Here is a 27,296-nt window from a genome sequence, read left to right as displayed (position 1 = left end):
GTTAAAGACTAACACATGATATATCATTTCAATATGGAAAAAAGTCCAGTATTCTCTGCTCCTTGGCAGAAGTAGAAGCAAGTGGCACAGCACTAGCACTCACTCAAGATGACACTTCAAACACATGCCCTATGGTAGGGGATATCCATGATAATTGAGAAGATACGTGTTGTTCTAAAGCCAAAAGATAGGGTAATCTCTCCCCACTTCCACTGGAATCCCCTTGCTAGAAGGATGTTCTCAATTCTACCAATGCTATTAGATTCTTACTCTCCCTAAAGTCTCTGAATGGAAATGTAGTTTTAAACAAATAGATGGACATGGAAAGTAATTTAAAGAATGTTATTGTTTTATCTAAATTATCACATGAGAACAGAGTCAGACATGGAAGGTCTCAAACTTCCCCATTTGTGTTCTCTGGAGAAACCAGGGGAAGATGGCTCCCCGCGGAAAAGGGAATTAAACCGAAGAGGCACACGTGGCATCCAGAAAACAAGGACCCAGTACTGGAGAGCAATGGAGTATGCGCCAACCGAAATACAGAGCAAGAATAAAACGTGTGTAGTAAGCCTAGGGGGCAAGCAGCCCAGCTGGAGAAGATAAAGGATGTTTCTGGCCACATGTGATGGCTCACACCTGTCATCTCAGTGCTTTGGGAGGCAGAGGCAGAAGGATCACTTGAGCCTAGGAGTCTGACCCCATGTCTACAAAAAAATATATACAAATTAGCCAGGTGTGGTGGCAAGTGCCTGTAGCCCCGGCTAACCTGGGGGTTGAAGTGGGAGGATTGCTTGAGCCCAGGAAGCAGAGGTTGCAATGAGCCATGATCATGTTCCACTGCACTCCGGCCTGGATGAGAGTAAGACCGTCTCAAAAAGGATGTTTTCATGCTCAAAAAAAAAAAAAAAAAAAATCATACTAACATTTATCTGAAGAGTCTAATCATATAGAAAATAGTTTTGAACTATTAAAAATACACTTATAAATTAAAAGAAAATAAAGTGAAATATGAACACAATCATGAACCCACAATAGAATTAAACAAAGTATACTTTATGGCTTTATTTACACAGAGTATGAATTTAATGAAAAATTGTGATATAACTATAGAAAAGAGAAAAAGGAGGACAAAAGGGCTATGGAGATCCAAAACTTGCCTGACAGAATAACAGGTAATATCTAAAACTGAAGTGTCAAGTGAAGTATTACATATTAGTAAAAGAAGGAACACAAGTAAACAACAAAATAGCTGAAAGAATGAAAAGTAATTGCCTTCAAGGAGGGAAGTGGAGTGTGTCTTTTAGCATTAACTTTTAAATTAGGCAGATAAAAAGCAAAAGAGCTACTATTCACCAAAACAAGTATCGTCTTCAAGGTGGAGTTCAACAGGGCCACAGAAGATACAGGAAAATGGACCACACAAATCACACATACTTCTATTAGTATCCCCAAAAGTGGTGCTAACAGAAATGAAGAAGCAGAATGAGCACCATGGACACTCCATCTTCCCCAAATGTTACTACTCAAAGATTTCAGAGGCCTTATTGTTCACCAAATAGTTAACATTTTCAAGCCAATAATCCTAATTTGAAAAGCAGTTGCGAAGTTCTTAGTATCATGAAAAATGCCTTTGTCTGCTCCAAAGATATTTACCAAACTATACAGTGGTATCTTCATTGTAATCGTTGGAACGTTTTTGTCTCCAAAATTCATGTTGAAACTTAATCCCTAATGCAGCAGTACCTGGGAGGTGACTGAGTCATGAGGGCTCTGCCCTCATAAATAGGATTCCGTGCCCTTATAAAAGGGCTTGGTGAAGGGAGTTTGCCTTCCTTTTTCGTACCTCTGGCATCAGAGGATACAGCATCTGTCCCCTCTGGAGGATGCAGCAACAAGTCATTATCTTGGAAACAGAGACTAAGCCCTCCATAAAACAGTGCCTTGATCTTAGACTTTTTAGACTCCAGAACTGAGAAGGAAATTTCTATTGTTTATAAACTACCCAGTCTGTAGTATTTTATTACAGCAGCACAAAACAGACTAAGACATTCATAAGAACCACATGTGAAAATTTTTAGTTCAAGTCACTAACCACTAACAAAATTAAAATCAATGGTGACAAATGAAGGATAGAAAATTCAGGTTGCAAGAATAGTTGTGACACAAACAGAACTGATTATATATTAGGAGCAACTTGTAAAGATCTTAGATTACCTTAATAATGGAAAAAACATTTTAAACAGTATCAAACTAAATTTTTAAAAAAATTGTCGAGCACAGTGGCTCACGCCTGTAATCCCAATCCTTTGGGAGTGGGAGACTGAGGCGGGCAGATCACCTGAGGTCAGGAGTTTGAGACGAGCCTGACCAACGTGGCGAAATCCTGTCTCTACTAAAAATACAAAAAAATTAGCTGGGCGACTTCTCTTTTTTTTTTTTTCCTTGAGACAGAGTTTCGTTCTTGTTGCCCAGGCTGGAGTGCAATGTCACAATCTCGGCTCACTGCAACCTCTGCCTCCCGGGTTCAAGTGATTCTCCTGCCTCAGCCTCCTAAGCAGCTGGGATTATAGGCATGCACCACTACGCCCAGCTAATTTTGTATTTTTAGTAGACATGGGGTTTCTCCATGTTGGTCAGGCTGGTCTTGAACTCCCAACCTCAGGTGATCCGCCCGCCTTAGCCTCCCAAAGTGCTGGGATTACAAGCGTGAGCTATCGCACCCGGCCTTTTTTTTTGAGACAGAGTCTTGTTCTGTCACCCAGGCTGGAGTACAGTGGTGCAATGGCGCAATCCTGGCTCACTACAACCTCCGCCTCCCAGTACCAAGTGATTCTCGTATCTCAGTCTCTTGAGTAGCTGGGCTTACAGGCACACACCACCATACCTGGCTAACTTTTTATTTTTAGTACAGACGGGGTTTTGCCATGTTGGCCAGGCTGGTCTCGAACTCTTGGCCTCAAGTGATCCGCCCACCTCAGCCTCCCAAAGTACTGGGATTTACAGGTATGAGCCACCACACCCAGCCTTTCACCCTTTCAATAATAAAAAGACATATCTACAAACTAGAAAGGATGTAAAATAAAACACAATGGGTTAAACTGCCTATGGTATATCTAATTTAATAACCCACACAAGCTTAGTCTGTGATGTTCTGTCTTAGTCAATGCGGGGGAATAATTAACTTTACTATTTTTGTTGCTAATACCTCCATTTTCATAAATCTTCTGTCTTCAATCCCACTTTTTATTCTTCCCATTATTTCATAAGTTGAATCAATTACTTAAGGAGGATGTATAAAAAGTAGAAAAAATACACTGAGAAAACTAGCAGTTCGGTCAATAATTCCCAGGAAAGAAGAATATATTAAAATTGAAGAGAAGCAGAAAGGACACAAAGCACTTACCTTTAATTTGTACCTTGACAATCAAAATAGCATGGGACAGACAAACAGTCAACATGAAGCTAGAGTTCACCAGTTTTTGAATAATTAATTTCTGTTGCTTTGTTCTATCTATACTACTTTTCCAGTAAGATTCCCAATGGTTAAGTTCTAGTCAAGTCAAACAAAATCTCAGGAGATAAATTCACCTTTCAACATTATCACTAGCTTTCTAAAGAGAGATGACAGAGCAAATGGTAAGATCAAATAATATTACTTCCAAGACTGAATTGGTACCAACTCAAATGATAGTAGTTTTGAAGTATAACATTTCCCTGCAGAAACAGCATGCATTCTCCTACCGGTAACTTTTGCTCGGTACCAAATTCCATCTTCGAATTTAGCTACACAGACTTGATCTTGAACTGGACAGAGGATTTCCAGATTTTCTCCAGCTTCATTTTTATAGAATTCCTCAATTGTCTTTAACAGAAATAAAAAATCCAGGCCTTCTATCTAGCAAATAAAGGGATAAAGCACTGTCATTTCACAGAAACTTAAAATGTTAAGTGTTGAATGAATTACAAGCACTGTCATTGAAACTATAAAACATTAAAACTTGAATTGAATGTAAATCTATCAATTGTGTTATGTAATTTATTTTACAAAATTTTATTGCAGAACCAGTATAGAAAATCAGTACAAACATAAAAATAAAGTCACATTCTGCCAGATAACTTAGTGTATGTATTCTTCAAGACATTTTTCTATACATACACACACACACTCCCTGTATATTTGTTTTTACCAAAACTAGACTTTACCACATACACAATCACTTACATTTTTCTATCATTTCTCACTTTTTCTGTTTCAGTAACTAGTATTTCTAGGTCACATTTAGTTTTCCTTAACTGATCCAAACCCATTACAAACTAAGATTATATACTGCTTCTGACTGTTATCTTCATAACTCTTTTATAATCTAGTACAGTCCTCTACTTTTAATGAACATGTCTTGTTGAAGACAGTCAGCTTATTTTTCTGCAGAATGCCCCATACCTTACGGATTTATGTGGTTATATCATCATGCTGCTATTTAGCTTATTCCTCCATGGAGTAAGGTCTATCTGCTGAATTTTTAAAAGGCTGAAAGTTACTACTAAGGGTTTGATGGATCCAAGGCAAATATTTTTGGCTAGACTGTGTCATAGGTGGCTTTTTCTCACTCAGGTTGCAACACATCAAGGCCTAATACTTAATGACTATTAATATGCTAAGATTCATTTATTGATTGCAGTGATGATCCTGACCCCTCTCAATGTGTAGTTCTGTTTATGCCCTTGTAATAACCAAGTCTTAAGAATTTATGTGGAGCTACTTTGGCATTATATGAATATCCAGTTTCTTATCAACCATCCATCTTAACGTGAATTGATAATTCTTCCTTAAATCAATAATAATTCAGTAGGGTTTGTGGAATGATTGCATTCTTTAGTAATACAGACTTTTCTCTTATTAAATGGTGCTATCTGGTATAATCAAAAAATCGTTTCTAAAGTTTCCTATACTACCAAAAAAATCAAGGATTATAAGTTTATTTCTTCGAATACCAATTATTAGTGTTAAAAATATTCTGAAATCCATTTCAATGGAAAAAATGAATTTTTTCTTGTGAGTATAATGATGCAAGTGAAAATTTTCTGAATCCCTATCTTTTCTTATTTCATTTAAATTACTTTAAAACTACTTCTTTTTTTTTTTTTTTTTTTTTGAGACGGAGTCTCGCTCTGTCGCCCAGGCTGGAGTGCAGTGGCCGGATCTCAGCTCACTGCAAGCTCCGCCTCCCGGGTTCACGCCATTCTCCTGCCTCAGCCTCCCGAGTAGCTGGGACTACAGGCGCCAGCCACCTTGCCCGGCTAGCTTTTTGTATTTTTTAGTAGAGACGGGGTTTCACCGTGTTAGCCAGGATGGTCTCGAACTCCTGACCTCGTGATCCGCCCGTCTCGGCCTCCCAAAGTGCTGGGATTACAGGCTTGAGCCACCGTGCCCGGCCAAAACTACTTCTAACTTTCATTTCTAAGTAGCTATTACGCAAATTCTTCCAGTAACAGGTAAGCCAGAGTGAACACGTAAAAATTCAGCAGAGGAATGATGCCAACAAAATAGCAGATTAGGAAGCTTTAAGTTCTTGTTCCAACACAGAAACATTGAAAAAATGAGAAAGTGTCTTAACCAACTTTATTAGATCAGATCTCTAGAAAACAATCCAAAGTTTATAGTAACCAAGAAGCCTAATGAAGTAAAAGCAATTTTCTAAACGGCAGGAAAGTTTTGTGGTATTTTTACTCGCCCTCACCCTACCCTCTTCCCAGAATGACAATGGTCCTGGTCTTAAGCAGTGGCAATCTAGTTCTCAGTTCCCTCCCTTGAACCAGAGGGAACAGACCAGAACTTATATGCAAATTACTGTGTATATGTATCCTAAGTCTGGGAGATACCTGCATGACTGATGCAAAGAGTTAGTTTTTGTTTCACATAACTTGGAACACAGGCAGGAAGAATTGTAGGGACCACTTGTAAAAGTGGCAAAGGGGAGTAAAAGTGCAGCTGCTTGGAAGGGGAGTTTATGAGTAGAAACATACAATAGACCATCTAAGGCCAGGAAGAGAATCTGGGGTAAGAATCTTTACAAAATTAGGACATTCAAAAGCAGTCATATATATGGTAGAGTTTACAAAGCCACATGTCTGCCCTGACAAGATGCATGCCCAGAAAAGAAATGAAAAGACTTTAACTTTGACCTCAGGCAGACTCCTAGGCTCAGCCTATCTAAACGGCGAAGAAGTGCCCACCAAAGAGCTAGTCTGCAAAGTCTAAGAAAGAGGCACCTTCCTCTTTCTCTCTCTTGTTTGTTTCAGCTCCTGACATTCAAGGAACTCTGTCAATCGTTAGCTGAACACAAGCCAAGGAAACAATGGACTTCAGTGATCACACATGACAAGAAACGGCCTTTGAAACAGTTTGGAAAAGTACCAAAACAAATTAACTACTACAGCTTTTTTTTTTTTTTTTTTTTTTTGAGACAGAGTCTCGCTCTGTCGCCCGGGCTGGAGTGCAGTGGCCGGATCTCAGCTCACTGCAAGCTCCGCCTCCCGGGTTTACGCCATTCTCCTGCCTCAGCCTCCCGAGTAGCTGGGACTACAGGCGCCTGCCACCTCGCCCGGCTAGTTTTTTGTATTTTTTTAGTAGAGACGGGGTTTCACTGTGTTAGCCAGAATGGTCTCGATCTCCTGACCTCGTGATCCGCCCGTCTCGGCCTCCCAAAGTGCTGGGATTACAGGCGTGAGCCACCGCGCCCGGCCCTACTACAGCTTTTAAAACAACTCTCTCGGCCGGGTGTGGTGGCTCACACCTGTAATCCCAGCACTTTGGGAGGCCGAGGTGGGCAGATCACGAGGTCAGGAGTTCAAGACCAGCCTGACCAACATGGTAAGACTCCGTCTTTAGTAAAAATACAAAAATTACCCTGGCGTGGTGGCAGGTGCCTATAATCCCAGTTACTTGGGAGGCTGAGGCAGGAGAATTGCTTGAACCTGGGAGGTGGAGGTTGCAGTGAGCTGAGATCATGCCACTGCACTCCAGAGTGGGCAACAAAGCCAGACTCCATTTTTTTGTTTTTTGTTTGTTTTTTTTTCTTTTAAAGAAAAAACACAACTCTTTTAATCCCAAACAAGAGCTATGGGAGTTCATCACCACTGTACCTGCCTTACAAGAAATTCTGTAAGTTCTTAAAGTTGAAATGAAAGGACATTAACATGAAAACATATGAAACTAACTGTAAAGATACGACACAGAGTGCCAAGAATCCCTGACCTCACTGAAAACCAGAAGCAAGCAGTAATCCTGAAAGGGGACCGAACAGGGCTTGCAGGTACTGACTGATATCAGAAGTTTCTGTGCCACTGCATCAGGGACCTCTGTCACTTCATCTTACATTCATGATCCTTTAGGTTTCATTTCATATTGATATAGGAGTTAAAAAGAAATTACTGAGACTAGGTGCAGTGGCTGACGCCTAAAATCCCAACACTTTGGGAGGCCAAGGCGGGTGGATCACATGAGGTCAGAAGTTCAAGACCAGCCTGGCCAACATGGCGAAACCCCATCTCTACTAAAAATACAACATTAGTCAGGGGTGGTGGCGCATGCCTGTAATCCCAGCTACTCGGGAGGCTGAGGCAGGAGAACTGCTTGAACCTGGGAGGTGAAGGTTGCAGTGAGCCAAGATCGTGCCACTGCACTTAGCCAGGGTGACACAGCAAGACTCCATCTCAAAAAAAAAACAAAAACAAACAAAAAAAAGAAATTGCTTAGGCAGATAGTGAGAATACAGGAAGGAGTCCTCGGCAAGGTTTTCCTGTTTAGTGAAAAGCAGCCCCCAAATCATTTTCTAAGCATCAGCAGCCTGTAAAATTGAGCTGCAGACACAGATACCAGCAGTTGTGCCAAACCTGTTCAAAATGGTGGCTCCATCCTCCCTTCTCTCCTTGTCAGCCACATGTACAGTAAGGAGCACACAAGATGGCGCCAGTCGAGTGGTAAGTCCATTTGCATTATAAGATTAGGGTAGGGTGGCCAGTCTTTCTGGCATGCTATGTAAACATCAAACCTGACTGAACCAATCTGTGGACCCTATGTAATCAGACATGACCTCCTTAAACCTGCCTATAAAATCCGGCACATCCACCACCAGCCAGTCTTTCCCTTTCAGAAGCCTCTCTCTCTCTCACTAGAGACAGAGCTGTTCTCCTTTCTTTTTCTTCTGCATATTAAACCTCCGCTCCTAAACTCCTCATGTGTGTCCATGTCCTTAACTTTCTTGGCACGAGATGACAAGGAAGCTGCTTCAGTATTTTCTGAAATATCTTTTCATAAAGAAGATGCAGATACGTGCAACCAGAGGAAAAAAAAAAAAAAAACGCAAATCAAAAATACTCAACTGTCTTAAATATGTTAAAAGGGCTAAGGGAAAACAAAGAACTAAAGAAATTTGGGGAAATGATATATGAATAAAATGAGAATATCAACAAGTGATACAAATTATAAAAAGGAAATTCTGGAGCTCAAAAGTATAATAACTAAGGAGAAAAAATTCAATAGAGGGGTTCAAAAGCAGCGTTGAGTGGAAAGAAGAAAAATAATCAGTGAACTTGAAGACAGGAAAATTTACATATCAAGTCTGAGAAGCAGAAAGAAAAAAGAATGGAGAGAAGTGAACAAAGCCTAAGGGACTCAAGTGAACCAACACAGACATTATGGAAGTCATAGAAGGAAGAGAGAGACAAAGAGGCAAAAAATTATTTTTTTAAATGGCATAAAATGTCCCCAATTTAAAGAAAGACATGAATCTACAAATCCAAGAAGTCTAATATTAGGAGTTGATTTGTATCTTCCCTCAAAGATATGCTAGACAGCTATCAGCTCCAGTGTCTCAAATATGACCTTATTTGGATATAGAATCCTTATAATCATGTTAAAATGAGGTGATTAGGATGGGCCCCAATTCAGTATGATTAATGTCTTTATAAAAATGGCAAAATTTGGGTACAGAGACAAATATACAAGGAGAACTCCATGTGAAGATGAAGGGAGAGATCAGGGTGATGCAGCAAAGGCCAATGTGCACAAAAGATTGCCAGCAAACCACCAAAATCTAAAGCACAGAGATGAAATGGATTTTCCCTCACACCCCTCAGAAGAAATCAACTCTTCTGACAAACTGATCTCATACTTCTAGACTCCAAAACTGTTGACAATAAATTCTGTTGTTTAAGCTACCCAATTAATAGTAATTTGTTATAGCAGTTCCAGGGAACTAAGACACTATTAGACTCCAAATAGGATAAACCCAAAGAGTCATACACCAAGACACATAATCAAACTCTAAAAAGGCAAAGCCAAAAAGAAAATCTGGAATGCAGCAAAAGAGATGCAACATGTCTTCTACAAAGAGACTCAAGAAGACTATAAGTCAATCTCTCATATTAGAAATCTTGGAGGCCAGGCCGGGAGCAGTGGCTCATGATTGTAATCCCAGCACTTTGGGAGGCCAAGGTGGGTGATCACTTGAGGTCAGGAGCTTGAGATCAGCTTGGCCAACATAGTCAAACCCTATCTCTACTGAAAACACAAAAATTAACCGGGCATGGTGGTGGGCACCTGTAGTCCCAGCTACTCAGGAGGCTTACACAGGAGAATTGCTTGAACCTGGGAGGCAGAGGTTGCAGTGAGCCAAGATCACACCACTGTACTCTAGCCTGGGTGACAGAACAAAACTCCATCTCCAAAAAAAAAAAAAAAAAAAAAAAAGGCCAGATGCAGTGGCTTATGCCTATAATCTCAGCACTTTGGGAGGCCAAGGCAGGCAGATCATCTGAAGTCAGGAGTTCTAGACCAGCCTGGCTAACATGGTGAAACCCTGTCTATACTAAAAATATAAAAATGAGCCAGGCATGGTGGTGCGCACCTGTAATCCCAGCTACTAGGGAGGCTGGGGCAAGAGAATTGATTGAACCCAGGAGGCAGAGACTGCAATGAGCAGAGATTGTGCCAGTGCCTCCAGTCTGGGCAAGACGGCAAGACTCTGTCTCAAAAAAAAAAAAAAAAAAAAAAAAAAAAAAGACAAAAAAGAAATCTTGAAAGCCAGAAGGAAATGGGAAGAGGGAGAGATATATGATGTACTAAAGAAAAAAACAACCTGTCAACTGAAAATTATACATTTGGCAAAACTAGCCTTCAAAAATATGAGAAAAATTAAGACAGTCCCAGATAAACAAGGGTTGAGGGACTCTATTACCACTAGACCTGCCCTGTAAGAAATGCTAATGGAAGTCCTTCAGGTTGCAATGAGAGGACACTAGACAGTACCTCAAAGTCACATGAGGATATTAAGATCTCTGGTTAAGGTAAATACATTGGTAAATGGGAAAGCCAGTATTATTGCAATTTTGGTTTATAATTCTACTTTTTTATTTTCTACAGGATTTAAAAGACAAATACATAAATTACAAATCTATGTTATTGAGCACACAGAGTATAGAGATTAATTTGTGACATCAAAAATACTGGAAAAACAGAGCTGCAGAGAAGTACAGTTTTTTGTGAAGTTAAAATTATGTTCATATTAACTCACATTGGATTGTTACAACTTTAGGATGTGATATATAATCTCCATGTTAATGATAAAAAATAGTCTACAAGATAAACACAAAAAGGAAACAAGAAGGGAAGCAAAACCTAATACTGTAACATTTGCAATATCCATGTTCATTACAGCAGACAATCCAAATGTCCACTGACAAATGAAGGGATTTTTAAAATGCAGTATATACATACAAAAAGTCTTATGCAGCCTTAAAATAGGAAATTCTATCAATGCTTACAACATGGATGAATCTTTAGGACATTATTATAAGTAAAATAAGCCAGTCACAGAAAAACAAATGCTGCCTGAGTCCACTTATACAAGGTATCTAACACAGTAAAATTCATAAAAATGCAGAAGTAATACTGTGCTGGCCAGAGGTTGGAAGCAGGAAGAAATGTGGTGTTGTTCAATGAGTATAGTTTTAGTTTGCAAGATGGAAATGCTCTAGGAATCTATTGCATGGTAATACGAATATGGTTAACACTACTGAAGTTACACTAAAAAACGGTTACGATAATAAATTTTATGTTTTTTTAACACAATTACAAACGAGATTTTAAAAAATACATCAGACTAAAAAGAAGAAAGCAACTAAACACAAAAGAGGGCTCCAATGGAGGAAAGAATAAAAGAGTGGTAAGATACAGAAAACAGCAAATGGCAGAAGTCTTTCCTCATCAATAATTACTTTAAATGTAAATTGATTAAACTCTCCAATTAAAAGACAAACATTTGCTGGGTGCGGTGGCTCAAGCCTGTAATCCCAGCACTTTGGGAGGCCGAGATGGGCGGATCACGAGGTCAGGAGATGGAGACCATCCTGGCTAACACGGTGAAACCCCGTCTCTACTAAAAAATACAAAAAACTAGCCGGGCGAGGTGGCGGGCGCCTGTAGTCCCAGCTACTCGGGAGGCTGAGGCAGGAGAATGGCGTAAACCTGGGAGGCAGAGCTTGCAGTGAGCTGAGATCCGGCCACTGCACTCCAGCCTGGGCAACAGAGAGAGACTGTGCCTCAAAAAAAAAAAAAAAAAAAAAAAAAAGACAAAGATTGGCAGAATGAATTAAAAAAAAAAAAAAACACACGATCCAACTATATGCTGTTCACGAGAGACACACTTTATACCTTATGCCATACACAGGTTGAAAGTCAAATGATGGAAGAAAATACTCCATGCAAATAGTAATCAAGAGAGATCTGAGATGGCTTTACTGGTATCAGGCAAAACAGACTTTAAATAAAAAATTCTTACAAGAGAGAAAGGACATTATAAATTGATAAAAAGGCCAATTCACCAGTAAGATATAACAATTATAAGCAATTATGCAGTACACATCAAAGACGCAAATATATGAAGCAAACATTGACAGAACTGAAGGAAAAAATAGTTCAATAGTAATAATAGAAGACTTTAATATTCCACTTTCAACATTGGATAAAACATCCAGACAGAGATTCAATAAGGAAACAGAAGACTTGAACAACACTGTAAACCAACAGATCCTAACAGACATACACAAAACACTCTAGCCAACAGTAAAATATACTTTTTTTTTTCATACAAGGCCACTTAGAACATTCTCAGAATAGACCATATGTTAGGCCACAAAAAAGTCTTAATAAATTTCAAAAAATTGAAATCATAAAATGTATTTGTCTTTATGACAATGAAACGAAACTGGAAATCAAAAACAAAAAACTGCAAAATTCAAACATGTAGAAACTAAACACCACAAACTACCAACAGGTCAAAGAAGAAATGCTTCAAGACAAATGAAAATGAAAACACAACATACCAAACCCATGAGATGCAATAAAACAGTGCTAACAGGGAAACTTATAGCTACACACACGATTTTAAAATATTGCAAATTAAGAACCTAACTATATACGTAAGACAATGGAAAAAGAGAAAATTACCCAAAGGTAGCAGAAGAAATAATAAAGATTAGAGCAAAAATAAATAAGACAGGATAAAGAAACAGAACATTAATAAAGCCAAAAGTCAATTATTTGAAAAGATCAGCAAAATTGACAAATCTGTAGCTAGAATAACTAGAAAAGAGAAGTCTCAAGTTAATAAAATGAGAAATTAAAGTGGAGACAGTACTATCAATTTTAAGAAAAAAAATTTTTTTTTTTTTTTTTTTTTTTTGAGATGAAGTCTTGCTGTCACCCAGGCTGGAGTGCAGTGGCACGATCTCATCTCACTGCAACTTCCACCTCCCGGGTTCAAGCGATTCTCCTGCCTCGGCCTCCCAAGTAGCTCAGACTACAGGTGCCTACTACCACACCTGACTAATTTTTGTATTTTTAGTAGAGACAGGGTTTCGACATGTTGACCAGGCTGGTCTCAAACTACTGACCTCAAGTGATCCACCCAGCTTGGCCTTCGAAAGTACTGGGATTACAGGTGTGAGCCACCACGCCCAGCCAAGAAGTAAAAAATTATGAGAGATTATTATAAACAATTGTATGCCAACAAACTGGATAACCTACATGAAATGGACAAACTCCTAGAAACACACAACCTTCCAAGACTGACTCATGAATTAGAAAATCCAAGTAGACTTACACTAGTAAAGAGGTTCAAACAGGATTCAAAAACCTCCTACACATGAAAAGCCCTGGACCAGGTAAGTTTCACTGCTGAATTCTACCAAACATTTACGGAAGAATTGACACCATTCCATCTCAAATTCTTTCAAAAAACTAAAAGATGGAGGAATACTAACTCTAAGAGGCTGCATTACCCTGATAACAAAGCCATATGAAGACACTCTAAGAAAATTACAGATCAATATCCCTTGTCAATACGGATGTAAATATCCTCAACAAAATACTAATCAACCAAATTCAGCATATTAAGAGATTTTGTTTTCTTCTAACTTGGTCTTCGGGTCTCTCTCTGGAGAGTTGCCATGAACTCTAGCCCTGCCCTGACAAGGTTCTAGAGGAGGTGGTCACTGATGTTTACAGTAAATCAAAAGAGGATACTTCTTTACCTTGGTGAATGGGCCAATGCCTTGTTGCCTGACCTGTGACCAAGTGTACGTCTCACAAGAAACCTGTTTATACTAGCAGATGTCCTCATGGTTCTTGTCTGATCTGTGTCCGGTTTATTCCCACCAAGATAGCCACTCTCTAAGAGAGCGCTAACTGGGAGGAAAGTTAGGTATGTGTATGTCAGTCAGGTGAGACACAGAGGCAGCAAAACAAAACACATGAAATAAAAGAAGCATTTTGCTAATCACAGGTAAGAGTGATTCTATAGAATTCTGCCTTTATTAAGGTCCACAGGCATTATCTCTTAAGGCTTTCCAGCAGGGGTTGTGAATTGGCTAATTTAAAGAAAGTATGTATAAAGGGGGTAAATTATTTGTATGATTCTGGTGCTGACTCTGGTTTTATTGTGGTAAGCAGCTGTGGGGTATGTTGGGTCAGTGAGATGTAGAACAAGTGACCCACACTGCAAACAGCCACATGGGGAGAGAAAGTTTTAAGTAAGCCAAAGGTGAGGTGGTATGACTCGGTTTCAAACAACTTATGTTAGGCCTAAAAATGGATGCCAAGGCAACAACGATGTTAAACAAATTTGTGATAAAAAGATTATACATCTTTATCTAGTGGGATTTATTTCTAAAACACAAGGATAATGACATATGAAAATCAACACAGCAGGCATAGTGGCCCATGCCTATACTCCCAGCACTTTGGGAGGCTGAGGTGAAAGGATCACTTCAGCTCAGGAGTTTGAGACCAGCCTGTGTAACATAGTGAGATCTCAAAACTACAAAACAGAAAAATTTTACAAATTAGCCTGGTGTGGTGGTGGGCGCCTTTGGTCTCAGCAACTCAGAGGGCTGAGGCGGGAGGACTGCTTGAGTCCAGGAGGCAAAGGTTGCTGTGAGCTGAGATCATACCACAGCATTCCAGCCTGGGCAACTGAGGGAGACCCTGTCTCAAAATAAACAAACAAGAAAATAAAACAAAATCCCAAATCAACGTAATATACCACATTGACAGGATGGAGGAAAGACCGAAACATGATCATCTCAATTGTTGCAAAAAAGAATTTGAAAAATTGAACACCCTTTCATGATAAAAACACTCAATAAACAAGAGACAGAAGGAAACTTACTTCACATAGTAAAAGTCATTTGGGAAAAACCCACAGATAATATCAAACTCAATGGTCAAAGACAAATGCTTTTCCCCTAAGACAGGAATAAAATGAGGAAGCCTGCTTTTTCATCTTGTATTCAATATGATATTGGAAATCTTAGCCAGAGGCATTAGGTTAAGAAAAAGACAAAAGGCATCCTGAAAGGAAAAAGTATAAATATCTGTTCATGGATGAAATGATCTTCTATGTAAGAAACCTCCCCCAAATTACACACACACACACACACACACACACACACACACACACACACACACACCCCCGTTAGGGCTACCAAATTAATTCCGCAGTTGCCAGACACAAAATTCACATGTAAAAATGAGTTGTTTTAATACATTAGCAAATGAGCAAATTGAAGAGGAAATTTAAAAAGCAATTCCATTTACAACAGCATCTAAAAGAAGAATTAGGAATAAACTTGACCAAAGGTGCCAAAAATTGATACGCTGAAAGCCACACAAAACTGTTGAAAGATATTAAACAAAATCTAAATAAATGAAAAAAATCCAGTGTTCATGGATAAGAAGAGTTAAAATTGTTAAGATGTCAATGCTATCTGAAATGATTTACAATTCAATGTAATTCCTATTAAAATCCCAATGACATTTCTCTGTTCATAGATGACACGATATTATATATGAGAAAATGACCCTAAATTACATACACACACACCCTCTCTCACTTGTTAGAACAAATTAATTCAGCAAAGCTGCTGGACACAAAATTCACATGTAAAAATCAGTTGTGTTTCAATACATTAGCAAATGATAATATCATACTCAATATCATACTGTATTTCTTGGAGAAATAGAAAAACCCATCCTAAAAGTCACATGGAATCTTAAGAGACACTGAGTAACCAAAACAATCTTGAAAAAGAACAAAGTTGGAAGACTTTGTTCCACGTTGTGATTTCAGAAGTTACAACACAACTACAGTAATCAAAACAGTGTGGTACTGACATAAGGACAGATACACAGACACATGGAATAAAATAGAAAGTTCAGAAATAAACTCTCACTTTTAACAAGGGTGCCAAGACCATTCAATGGCGAAAGGACAGTCTTTTCAACAAATAGTGCTGGGAAAACTGGATATCCAATTCAAAATAATGAAGCTGGGCCCTTACCTTATACTTTGTACAAAAGTTAACTCAAAATGCATCAAAGATCTAAACCTATAAAACTCTTAGAAGCAAGTACAGGGAAGAAACACGATGTCAGATTTGGTAATGATATCTTGGATATGACACCAAAAGCACAAGCAACGAAAGAAATAATAATTAAATTGGTCTTCATAAAATTAAAAACTTGTGGAACAAAGGACACTATCAAGAAAGTGAAAAGACAACCCACAAAATGGGAGAAAATACGGCCAGTCTTGGAACATGGGTGTGAACTGCACAGTTCCAATTATGTGTGAATTTTTCCACCTCTGCCAGCCCTGAGACAGCAAGAGCAACTCCTGCTCTTTCTCAGTCTATTCAACACGAAGATGATGGGCATGAAGACTTGTGTAATGATCCACATTTGGTTAATGAATAGTAAATCTATTTTCTCTTTATGATTTTTAGTAACTCTTTTCTCTAGCTTACTTTAAGAATACAGTATCCAATACATATACAAAATATATGTTAGCTGTTTATATATTATTAAGGTTTCTAATCAATAGTAGGACTATTAGTAAAGTTTTGTGGAAATCAACAGTTATATGCAGACTGAGTGTTGAGGCTCATGCCTGTAATCTCAGCACTTTGGGAGGCTGAGGCAGGAGGACTGTTTGAGACCAGGAGTTCAAAACCAACCTGGACAACATAGCAAGACCCTGTCTCTATTAAAAAAAAAAAAAAAAATTTCGAGGTGTGGTGCATGCCTGTAGTCCTAGCTACTTGGGAGGCTCAGACAGGAGACGACTTCAGTCCAGGAGTTACAAGCTGTAGTTAGCTATGATCTTGCCACTGCACTCCATCCTAAGCAACAGTGCTGGACCTTGTCTCAAGAAAGGAAAAAAAAAAAGTTGACTGCACAGGTGTTGGTATCCACCACCATCACTTGTTCAAGGATCAACTGCATTTGTAAGTCATATATCTCATAAAAATTTAGTATCTAGAATATATAAAACTCCTACAATCCAGCAACAAAATAAACAACCCAATTAAAAAAATGGACAAAGGGTTGGGCATGGTGAATCATGCTTGCAATCCCGGCACTTTGGGAGGCCAAGGTGGGAGGATCACTCTGGCCCAGGAGTTCAAGGCCAGCCTGGGTTACCTAGCGAGACCCTGTGTCTACAAAATAATAATTAGCCAGGTGTGGTGGTGTGTGCCTGTAGTACTAGCAATATGGGAGGCTGAGGCTAGAGGATCCCTTGAGCCTAGGAGATTGAGGCTGCAGTGAGCTTACGATCATGCCACTGCATTCTAGCCTGGGCGACAGAGTGAAGCCCTGTGTTTAAAAAATAAAAAAACAACAAGAAGTTTTAAAAATTAAAAAAAAATGGATAAATGACTAGAATGGCTATTTCTTCAAAGATACACAAATGGCCAACAAATAAGGACATGTAAAGATGTTCAGTATCGCCGGCCATTAGGGAAATGCAGATCAAAATCACAAAGTGACACCACTTCACACTTATTAAGAATGCTATTATTCAAAAGAAGACATTGATGCGACCAACAAACATACGAAAAAAAGCTCATCATCACTGGTCACTAGAGAAATGCAAATCAAAAGCACGATGAGATACTATCTCACACCAGTTAGAATAGTGATCATTAAAAAGTCAGGAAACAACAGATGCTGGAGAGGATGTGGAGAAACAGGAACACTTTTATACTGCTGGTGGGAGTGTAAATTAGTTCAACCAGTCTGGCGATTCCTCAAGGATCTAGAATCAGAAATCCATTTGACCCAGCAATCCCAATACTGGGTATATACCCAAAGGATTAGAAATCATTCTACTATAAAGACACATACACATGTATGTTTATTGCAGCACTATTCACAATAGCAAAGACTTGGAACCAACCCAAATGTCCATCAATGATAAGACTGGATAAAGAAAATACGGCACATATACACCATGGAATACCATGCAGACTATAAAAGGATAAGTCACGTCCTTTGCAGGGACATTCTCAGCAAACTAACACAGGAACAGAAAACCAAACACCACATGTTCTGTCATAAGTGGGAGTTAAACAAGGAGAACACCTGGACACAAGGAGAGGAACATCACACACCGGGGCCTGTTGGGGGGTAGAGACAAGGGGAGGGATAGCATTAGAAGAAATACCTAATGTAGATGACAGGTTGATGGGTGCAGCAAACCACCATGGCACATGTATACCTATGTAACAAACCTGCATGTTCTGCACATGTATCCCAGACCTTAAAGTATACCAATAATAAAAAAAGAAAAAAAACAAGTGTTCATGAGGGTATGGAGAAATTGGAACCTTGTGGATTGCTGGTAAGAATGCAAAACTGCAGCTGCTGTGGAAAATAGTTTGGCAGTTCCCCAAAAAGTTAAACATAAAATTACCATATAATCCAGCAAACATTCCTAGATATTATACATACCAGAGGAACTGAAAGCAGACACCCGAATGGATACTTTTATGCCAGTGTCCATAGCAGCATTATTCACATAGGCCAAAAGGTGGAAACAATCCAAATGGCCATCAATAGATCAATGGATAAACAAAATGTAGTATATCCATACATGGAGTATTATGCAGCCATATAAATGAATGAAATTCTGATACATCCTACATAATAGGAACCTTGAAAACGTTAAGTTGAAGTGAAAGAAAGCCAGATCCAAAAGGAAACACTGTTTATGATTTCACTTAGGAGGTACCTAGAATAGGCAATTTCAGAGAGACAGAAAGTAGAACAGTTCATCAGGGACTAGGGGAGAAGAAATGGTACGTGATTGTTTCATAGGTACAGGGCTTTTGTTTGAGATACATAAAAAGCTCTGGAAATGGATACACAACACTTCATGTCCTTAATGGCACTGGAATCGTATACTGAACAATTATTAAAAACTATAAAATTATATTAGGTATATTTTACCATAAAAGACACTGTAAAATATCAACAAAAGAAATAAATGCAAACCCTAACCTAGAAAAGCTCATCTGAGGAGCCACTACAGTGTGACGCGGTGCTTGAGATGACAGGTTCTGAAGCTGCACAGCCTAGGTCAATCCTGGCTCCACCCTTTCCGAGCTGTATAACCTTCACACAGCTGCAAGATGCTTCATCTCTGTGGTTAGGGTCTCCACATTCAGATGGAGACAACAGTGTCTTTCTCACAGGATTGTGCAAAGATTAATTAGTTAATGCACTTCAAGTCTTAAGGGCCTTATGATGAGTGAAATCATACAAAGCACCCAGAAATCAATAAGGATGAACTATTGTTGTTACTATCTAAACGTATCAGTCACACATCCAAAGTTCAATACGAAATGCCTTTAATCTGTGTCTATTTTGTGTTCAAATTCAGAAAACACCTAATAATAATCAGCAAATTTTCAGATGTACAGGTTAGAAAAACTTTGTCATTATATTTCTACTTGCTAACTCTATATGCTTTCCTAGTCTCCAGATTTCAGAAGGTAGCAAGAAACATTTATACATTAATTATCCTTCACTGTTCTTTCAATTTATGATAATCATGTGAACTTGTTTGAAGTTGCAACTACTAAGAAATTTAAATGTACAGAAGGTTAACAGTGGTATGTTTGCTCTAACTAAAATTGACAGTAGACACTCATTCTTGTTATACATGTCTAATTAAAATTTAAAAACTTCATTTAAAAACACATTATATACTTACCAACTGAAGATAGAAATCTCCAGGACTATTTATATGACAAACCGTTACTGAAACATCTGTCATTTCTTTAGGCAAAATAGGTGGATGATAGTGTAAAGTAGTATTTTTTTCAAAGTGACTTCTTAGTGATTGTGACTTAAACCTAATTAAAAGCATAATGAAAAGCGTCAGCAGGGTCTCACCCTGTCATCCAGCCTGGAGTGCAGTGGTGCGATCATGGCTCACGGCAGCCTCTACCCTCCTGGGCTCAAGCAATCCTCCCACCTCAGCCTCCCAAGTAGCTGGAACCACAGGGGCATGCCACCACACCTGGCTAATTTTTGTAGGGACAGGGTCTCCCCTACATTGCCCAGGTTGACCCTGAACTCCTGGGCTCAGGCGATCTTACTGCCTTGGCCTCCTGAAGTGCTGGGATACAGATGTAAGCCACCATACCTGGCCAAGCCATTTTCCTAGTCTCTCTTCTCTGAGTGACTTGATCTAAAGGAAGGAGTTGCACATGTACTGACTTATTTACCAAAAGCATTCATCTTCTAATTTCTTTCTTCTAATATTTCTCGGTATTGTCTTCAATTATCAAACCAGGTTAAAAAGGTACCAAGTCTCAAAACTTTAGAGCTGGGCTTTCACATCATACTTAGATTCAAAGCTGCTTCTGTTCTTTGTGTTACATTGATATCTGTGGTCTGTGGTAGCAATTGGTGATGTCAGCAATCTTGGAGCTGGTCTCTGTGGCCCCTTCCAGCTCCAAGACTACTTTTATTTTTCTAGAATGGAACCTGCTTGGGTTCCATTCCCAATCATCCAGGGTAAAAATTAGAATCTTTGACTACCTCTATGGTTACTTAAGTCATCAGAAATGATGGACAGGCAGGGCACTGTGGCTCACGCCTGTAATCCCAGCACTTTGGAAGGCCAAGGTGGGCAGGAGTTCAAGACCAGCCTGGCCATCATGGTGAAACCCAGTCTCTGCTAAAAACACAAAAATTAGCCGGGAGTGGTGGTGTGTGCCTGTAATTCCAGTTACTTGGAAGGCTGAGGCATGAGAATCACCTGAACCTGGGAGGCAGAGGTTTCAGTAAGCTGAGGCTGTGCTACTACACTCCAGCCTGGGTGACTCTGTCTCAAACAAACAAACAAAAAGAAATGACAGACAAATAAACTTTAAACATCTATTCTAGATTCATACATTAAATATAGGGTAGTGATCATGAACTCATTCCAAAGGCTAGAAAATTTAGGAAAATTTAGGAAAAATTAAGCTATAATTCTTGAAACCCTCATACTTATAAAGTTATCAAGAGTTCAAAAGATGTTAGTTATTTACACATACTTTATATTTTGAGCTACCTTAATTTCTCTAATTTTTCTAATTTTCTTTTTTCTTTACAGATAGGGTCTCACTCTGTCACCCAACCTGGAGTACAGTGACAAGAGCACAGCTCAAACTCCTGGGCTCAAGCAAACCTCCCACCTCAGCTCCTAACCTGAGAAGCTGGACTACAGGTACATGCCACCATGCCTGGTTAATTTCTTTTTGTATTTCTTTGTAGAGATGAGGTCTAGCTATGTTGCCCAGGCTGGTCTCAAACTCATGACCCCAAGGAATCCTCCCTCCTTGGCCTCCCACAGTGCTAGAATTACAGTTAGGAGCCACCCTGTCCAGCCTATTTTCTTAAATCCAATTATCTGAATCCAGTTTTCACAGACAACAACCGTACTTAGGAAAGTCTAAAAGCAGTATTTTTAACTTCTTCAGGTATGTTAAGGTTTACTTTAGAGACATGGTTTTTAAAGGCAAAGTCTGCTACTCTTATTTATAGCTATAATCTCAAAGAATATTTAAGTTTTAATAAGTTACTTACTTTGCTAATTCCATAAAAATTAGTGCATCTCTAAGAGACACAGGCATATCACTGCTTATTTTATTTGGTGGTGGTTTTTGCAGATCTACAATAAGCACACCATCTTCTTCTCTAAAAACTTTCATTGAAACAGCCTTGTTATTAACCATTTTCAGAAATTCCTCTTTAGCTTCCTCTTCCCAGCCTTCATTCTGGGCAAAAAAGTAAAATTCCATAGTAATTAGTAATTATAAGTATCTCTAATGTTACAATGTTCTGGATTTAGGTTTGTACCAACCACAGACGCAACTGTGAGCAAACTGAACCAACCACAGACATTAAGAAACAGCCAGGGAAGGCCGGGTGTGGTGGCTCACGCCTGTAATCCCAGTACTTTGCAAGGCCAAGGTGGGCAGGAGTTCAAGACCAGCCTGGCCAAGATGGTGAAACCCTGTCTCTACAAAAAATACAAAAATTAGCCGGGCGTGGTGGCGGGTGCCTTTAATCCCAGCTATTCGGGAGGCTGAGGCAGGGGATTGCTTGAACCCGAGAGGCAGAGGTTGTAGTGAGCCCAGATCGTGCCACTGCACTCTAGTCTGGGTGACAGAACAAGACCCCATGTCAAAAAAAGAAAAAAAGAAAAGAAAGAAAAAAACAGCCAGGGCCACAAACTTAGGGGCAGTCTTTATGAATGTACAATGTGCATATACCTTCACTTTATAAATATATTCTCGAGGTTTTACTTTAGAATTTAGTTTCACTTTTGAATAGTAATATGAAGGTTATAAAGAAAGATCTCAAAATGAAAGAAACAAGTATTCAATTTTCCACTTAGATGAAAATTCAAAAGGTAATTTTGAAAATATAGGTATGGCTAAAAAAAATTTAAAAATTTACAATCATCAGTTAATCTAGTTTCCATTACTAGCAATGCATAAGATTTATGCTACTTAAGTGATTTAAAAAAAAAATCCACTCACTGGGCAAAAAATTTTTCTTTTGAGACAGGGTCTTACTCTGTCACCCAGACCAGTACGCAGTGGCATAATCTCAGCTCATGCAATCTCTGCCTCCCAAGCTCGAGCGATCCTTCCACATCAGCCTCCATGGTGTATCACCATGCCTGGCTAATTTTTGTATTTTTGGTAGACAGGGTCTCGCCATGTTGCCCAGGCTGGTCTCAAACTCCTGAACCCAAGCAATCCTCCCACTTCAGCCTCCTAAAGTGCTGGAATTACAGCCTTGGGCCACCACACCCAGCCAAAAAAGTTTTTATGTTGATCTTTGAACATTTAAGTACCATATCGAAAGTAAATTTCATGATCAAAACCAGAAATTCCTTAAAAACAAAAAAAAGAGAATAGCTTTCTGAAGTTTTTATGATTATAAATGTAAAATCCACTCAGTGTAAAAAATGCAAGAAGTTAAAAAAGAGAAAATTAAAAACAAAACACCATTTAAAAAAAAACACCAGTGCTATTACTTCTGTGCTTCCTTTTTTAATTAACTTATTTGTTATTTCAAATATGTGCTGAATGCCTTCTATGTGGCAGGTGATCTGCTAAATGCTAGGAACACAACGATGAGCAAAGGCAGACTCCTGCTCGCATAAACCTTGTAAGAATAGAACTGCTTAACATGTATTGTTACAATTTCTGTCTCTTAAGAGTTTACAATCTTGCTGGAGAACAGATTTTCATAAATAATACAAAACACAGAATCCAATATGGGCATTAAATAGAGTAATAAAGGGCAATGGAAATAAGAAAATACTGTAGAGAAACACACACCACACCATAAACTTATTTCTCTGGATAGTTGACTCCAAAATTACTGGTTTGCTTGGATTCTTAACCAATCATTATGTTAATATGTGCTTATTCAACTCAATTTCCCATTAAAAATATTTTCAATTGTGGAAACTGAAGTTCATTTCCTTTCCTATTAGAAATAATAGTTTAATATGCACTATGTATTTACCAAGATTAGTGGTTCCCTGAGGCTATACTTAGCAATCTAATTGGCAACACATAGCTACAATTTTAATAGCCTCTGAAGGAAAAAATAAAGTCTCACTTACCGAATTCTGTGGAACAATGTCTTTCAATGAGCATGGTTGTGCTAACGGCTGGATGTCTTTTAGCAGCCCTTCAACATATGGTTCAGATTTCCTTAGAATCAGACATAAATCATTTAGTGCAATATGTTGTTTAGCAGAGTGTTCCGGTCTCACATGGGTATCAACAACTCTAGGAGAAATTCAGGTAATATTTATTGAAAGTAAAGTTTCAAACTTAAATTTGTTTTCCCCCACTGAAGGTATGCATTTCTAAGTATAATTTTTCTTAAGTTACACTTTTTAGAAAGTTACATTCCAAATTCATACTTTCTTACTATATAGATTTAGTTTAGCTTCTATAAGCAGAGACACTGTTTTCCTCCACAGAATGAAATCTCAGCTACATTTGTACTTTCATATATTCATTCAATCTGAGCTTAAAGGAGAAAATGACACTTCCCCCCATATAAATCTATTTATTTATAAAGCTATAACCACTAAGCGATCATGCTATGGTTAATACTGGTCCTTACGACAGAAACATAGCAGTTTGTATTATTTTCCTAGAAGAGAGAGAAAACCATTTAAAATACTGACAGTGAGTGAGACAGCATGACACTTCAAAAAACATTAATGAAATTACAGAAGTCTGATTAAAAATTTAACTCAATCATCTGTAGCTAACTGTAACATTTTCTTTAAAAGAATTAGTTTGTGTATTATTCCCCACTTTGAAGTGACATAAGAAGAGTACTTAAGTTTGGAGTTCCTTTTCTAAGCTCTCCATCTAGTAATACTGGTAAATGATAAAATTTTACGTATCAAGACAACTGGAGAGCAAAATAATAAAACGTGTGTCTTGGAAGTTAAGAACGAGAAATTACTCCTCTCTACCTCTAACTTCCTTTATTCTTTAACTCCACCTTCCTCCAAAATGTTTCTAAGCAGGCCAAGAATACATATTATAAAATATCATACCCTGTGACAAACAGGACTTCAGAATTTCCAAAATCTACCATGAATATCTGTATTAGTGCAACTTCATGGACAAATAATCTGGGTGGGCTACAAGGTTTTCTGGTATTTTTACCCTCTATTGGAATTAATTCTGTGATAGTTCCTCGACACCACATTCCATTTTTAATACTGTTGACAAATATTCTTGCACCTAAATGAGGGAAACAAATCATTACCAACATTTATCAAGAAAGACATTTAGTAAGTTTACGGACACGTTAAGTTTTACCACGAAAAAGTCTTAATTCATTTATTTACTGATGATATACCACTGTGTTCAAGTGCTACGAGAAGGATATAATACAGCATATTATGATAGTTTCTGTTATACAGAAACAAGCTAAATAGGGAGCTAAACATCCAAATACTAAGTTAGCAGTCACTTAATGAGGACCTGCTTCATGAGCAATAAGAACAAATATGAATGAGACTGTCTTGCCATCAAGAAGCTCAAGAAAGGAAGAGAGACAGGCAAATTACCACAATTACACTGTACTTACAAGCAAGACCATCTGTCCTTGTGCATGTACACAAGTACACTTACTGACGAACACATACTGAAGTTTGTAACGAGAGAAGAAACAATTATCTTAACTCTTTGTAAAGGAGAGTGAGAGTAAAACAATGAAAGGCAGCCTGTGAAATGCCAAAATTAACTGGCACCCACTGGTGTTCAGAGAAAAGGGAAGATGAATTAAGGACTCAGCAGTAGAGGAAGACCTTTGTAGGGACCAGTTGGATTACAAATAAATAACCAGGAAAAAAGAAGATCAAACAAACAAAAAAAGGCCCACAGGTGAATGCTTACTATAAGCTCAGAAATGTTCTGTGTTTTGTCTGAATTCACTTACTCCCCACAACAGCCCTATGAAGGTAGTGTTTCCATCACGTAGGTGAGGAAACTGAGGAAGAAAAACTAACCTAGCCCAACTCACATGGCTACTTAGAAGTAGCAGCAGGAGAACTCAGGTAGTCTTAGAGCCCATTTAAACTACATATTTTGGAAAAGAATCTGGTAAACTCTGATCACTGATTATATACAGAGAGATGCTGTGTAATCTCCTCTGTATATGCTAATAACAACAGGAATAGTTGAAAAGCACATTATAGGCAGCCTTTTAAGTCCTACCAAAACGTTTGGTCTTCAGTTTGTCAGTGACCCTTCTCTTATTTTGCTACACTACTGTACCAACATTCTTAGTTTTAAAATATAGTAAATCCCCACTTAATGTCATTGATATATTCTTAGAAACTGTGACTTTAAGCAAAATGGCATAACAAAACCAATCTGACCACACAGGCTTATTAATATAAACAAGAGTTAAGTTTCCACATGTATTTCTGGTCACAAAAACATCATCAAACTTATAAAGACCCCAAACACTTCTAATATTAAATACTGAAACAAGTGTGAGCTACACGTACATTTAAGAAAGATGAACAAGTAAGATATTTACTCAATTTTTGGTGAATCAGTGAGTGATGGCAGTCACAGTGGTAGTGGGTTAACTCAAAAGAATTACAGCTTGCAAAGTGAGAATTGTGAGGAGTACCTCCTGGCGCCACAGTTCAAAAACAATCATAAATAAGGTGGATTCACAGAGCAATTGTACTGCATCATTTATTGTCATGCATTTGTATAGTTATCAAATACTTTATGAATTTTATGATAATATATATGTATTTATTCATTCTCCAACTCGCTTATTCTAGAGTCGAGGGTGGCTAAAGCCTATCCAGGCAGTTCAGGGAACAAGGTAGGAACCAATTCTGGTCAGAACACCATTCCATCGCAGGGTAAACACACACACACACACACACTCTCTCTCTCCCACTCCTCCCCTCCACCCCACCACCCGCCACTCAGACTGGAACAATGCAGACACATCAAGCAACCTAACGTGCGCATCTTTAGGACGTGCAAGGAAACCAGAGTACCTGAAAAAACCCACACAGACACGGGAGAATGTGCAAACTCAACACAGACATTTGCCCAAACCAGGAATTGATTTTTTTCTCATCAAAATTATAATGAGATAATGTTATTTGAAGCCCTGCTGTATATATTCAACAAAACTATTCTTTCTTTCAATGGATAAAAGTCTGCTGAAGCCATTTATTGTTGTTCTTCATAATGAAGTACAGAGGCAGGAAAAGGGAACAAGAGGATACTCTCTTTTCCTAAATCAACAATTCACATTTCTTTCCTTATCACTAATTTCTCAAAATATAAATGAGTGTTTTAATCAGCTATATTTACCTTGCCAACATAATTATCATTAACAACTTAAAGCACAGCTTTTTGGCTTTCTTAGAACATTTTCTGAAAATAAGCTGAGTTATTTTTGGCATGTATTACATTTTAGACATATTATCTGCAACCACAAAAATTAAATTCAGTACTACACTTTCCTCCACTTAGATACTAACAACCTAATATTCCTAGCTCACATGGCATAAAATAAATGTTATTTTTTAAGTTTTAGAATTACTATTCATTTTTGTCAAAGTATACGATGATCCTACTCTTCTGATATCCTGAAAGGCTATACAGATGAGCTGAGAGTTAATCATACTTTTAAACAACTTATCAATCAAGACTAGACAGATAAAACACTTTCAGTATTAGTTATATATAGGTATTGACTGCTATTTACATAATGAGAAAAATATTAATACAAACGAATCATAGCTTCATCATATTATAAGGTACAATCAAATTCAGTCAACAATGTTATAAGAAAAATACTCATAACAAAA

The 27,296-nt window shown here is 38.2% G+C and overlaps 1 protein-coding gene across 2 annotated transcripts in view; it reads right to left on the bottom strand.

The window, feature by feature from the left end:
- RNF17 (ring finger protein 17) overlaps positions 1–27,296 on the bottom strand; it is a 128,560-nt gene that overhangs the window by 51,266 nt on the left and 49,998 nt on the right. For both annotated transcript variants that reach the window (XM_030922126.1, XM_030922127.1), the window contains 5 exons: positions 24,498–24,687; positions 23,541–23,709; positions 21,482–21,672; positions 19,617–19,758; positions 3,742–3,895 (listed from right to left, as the gene is read on the bottom strand). In XM_030922126.1, the coding sequence (XP_030777986.1) occupies positions 3,742–3,895; positions 19,617–19,758; positions 21,482–21,672; positions 23,541–23,709; positions 24,498–24,687 (846 nt within the window). The remainder of the gene's footprint in view (positions 1–3,741; positions 3,896–19,616; positions 19,759–21,481; positions 21,673–23,540; positions 23,710–24,497; positions 24,688–27,296) is intronic.

Source organism: Rhinopithecus roxellana, chromosome 18, assembly GCF_007565055.1.
Source record: "Rhinopithecus roxellana isolate Shanxi Qingling chromosome 18, ASM756505v1, whole genome shotgun sequence".
NCBI lineage: Eukaryota > Metazoa > Chordata > Mammalia > Primates > Cercopithecidae > Rhinopithecus > Rhinopithecus roxellana.
Note: the sequence above shows the minus strand (reverse complement) of the source record. Positions and strands in the feature narration are given on the sequence as shown.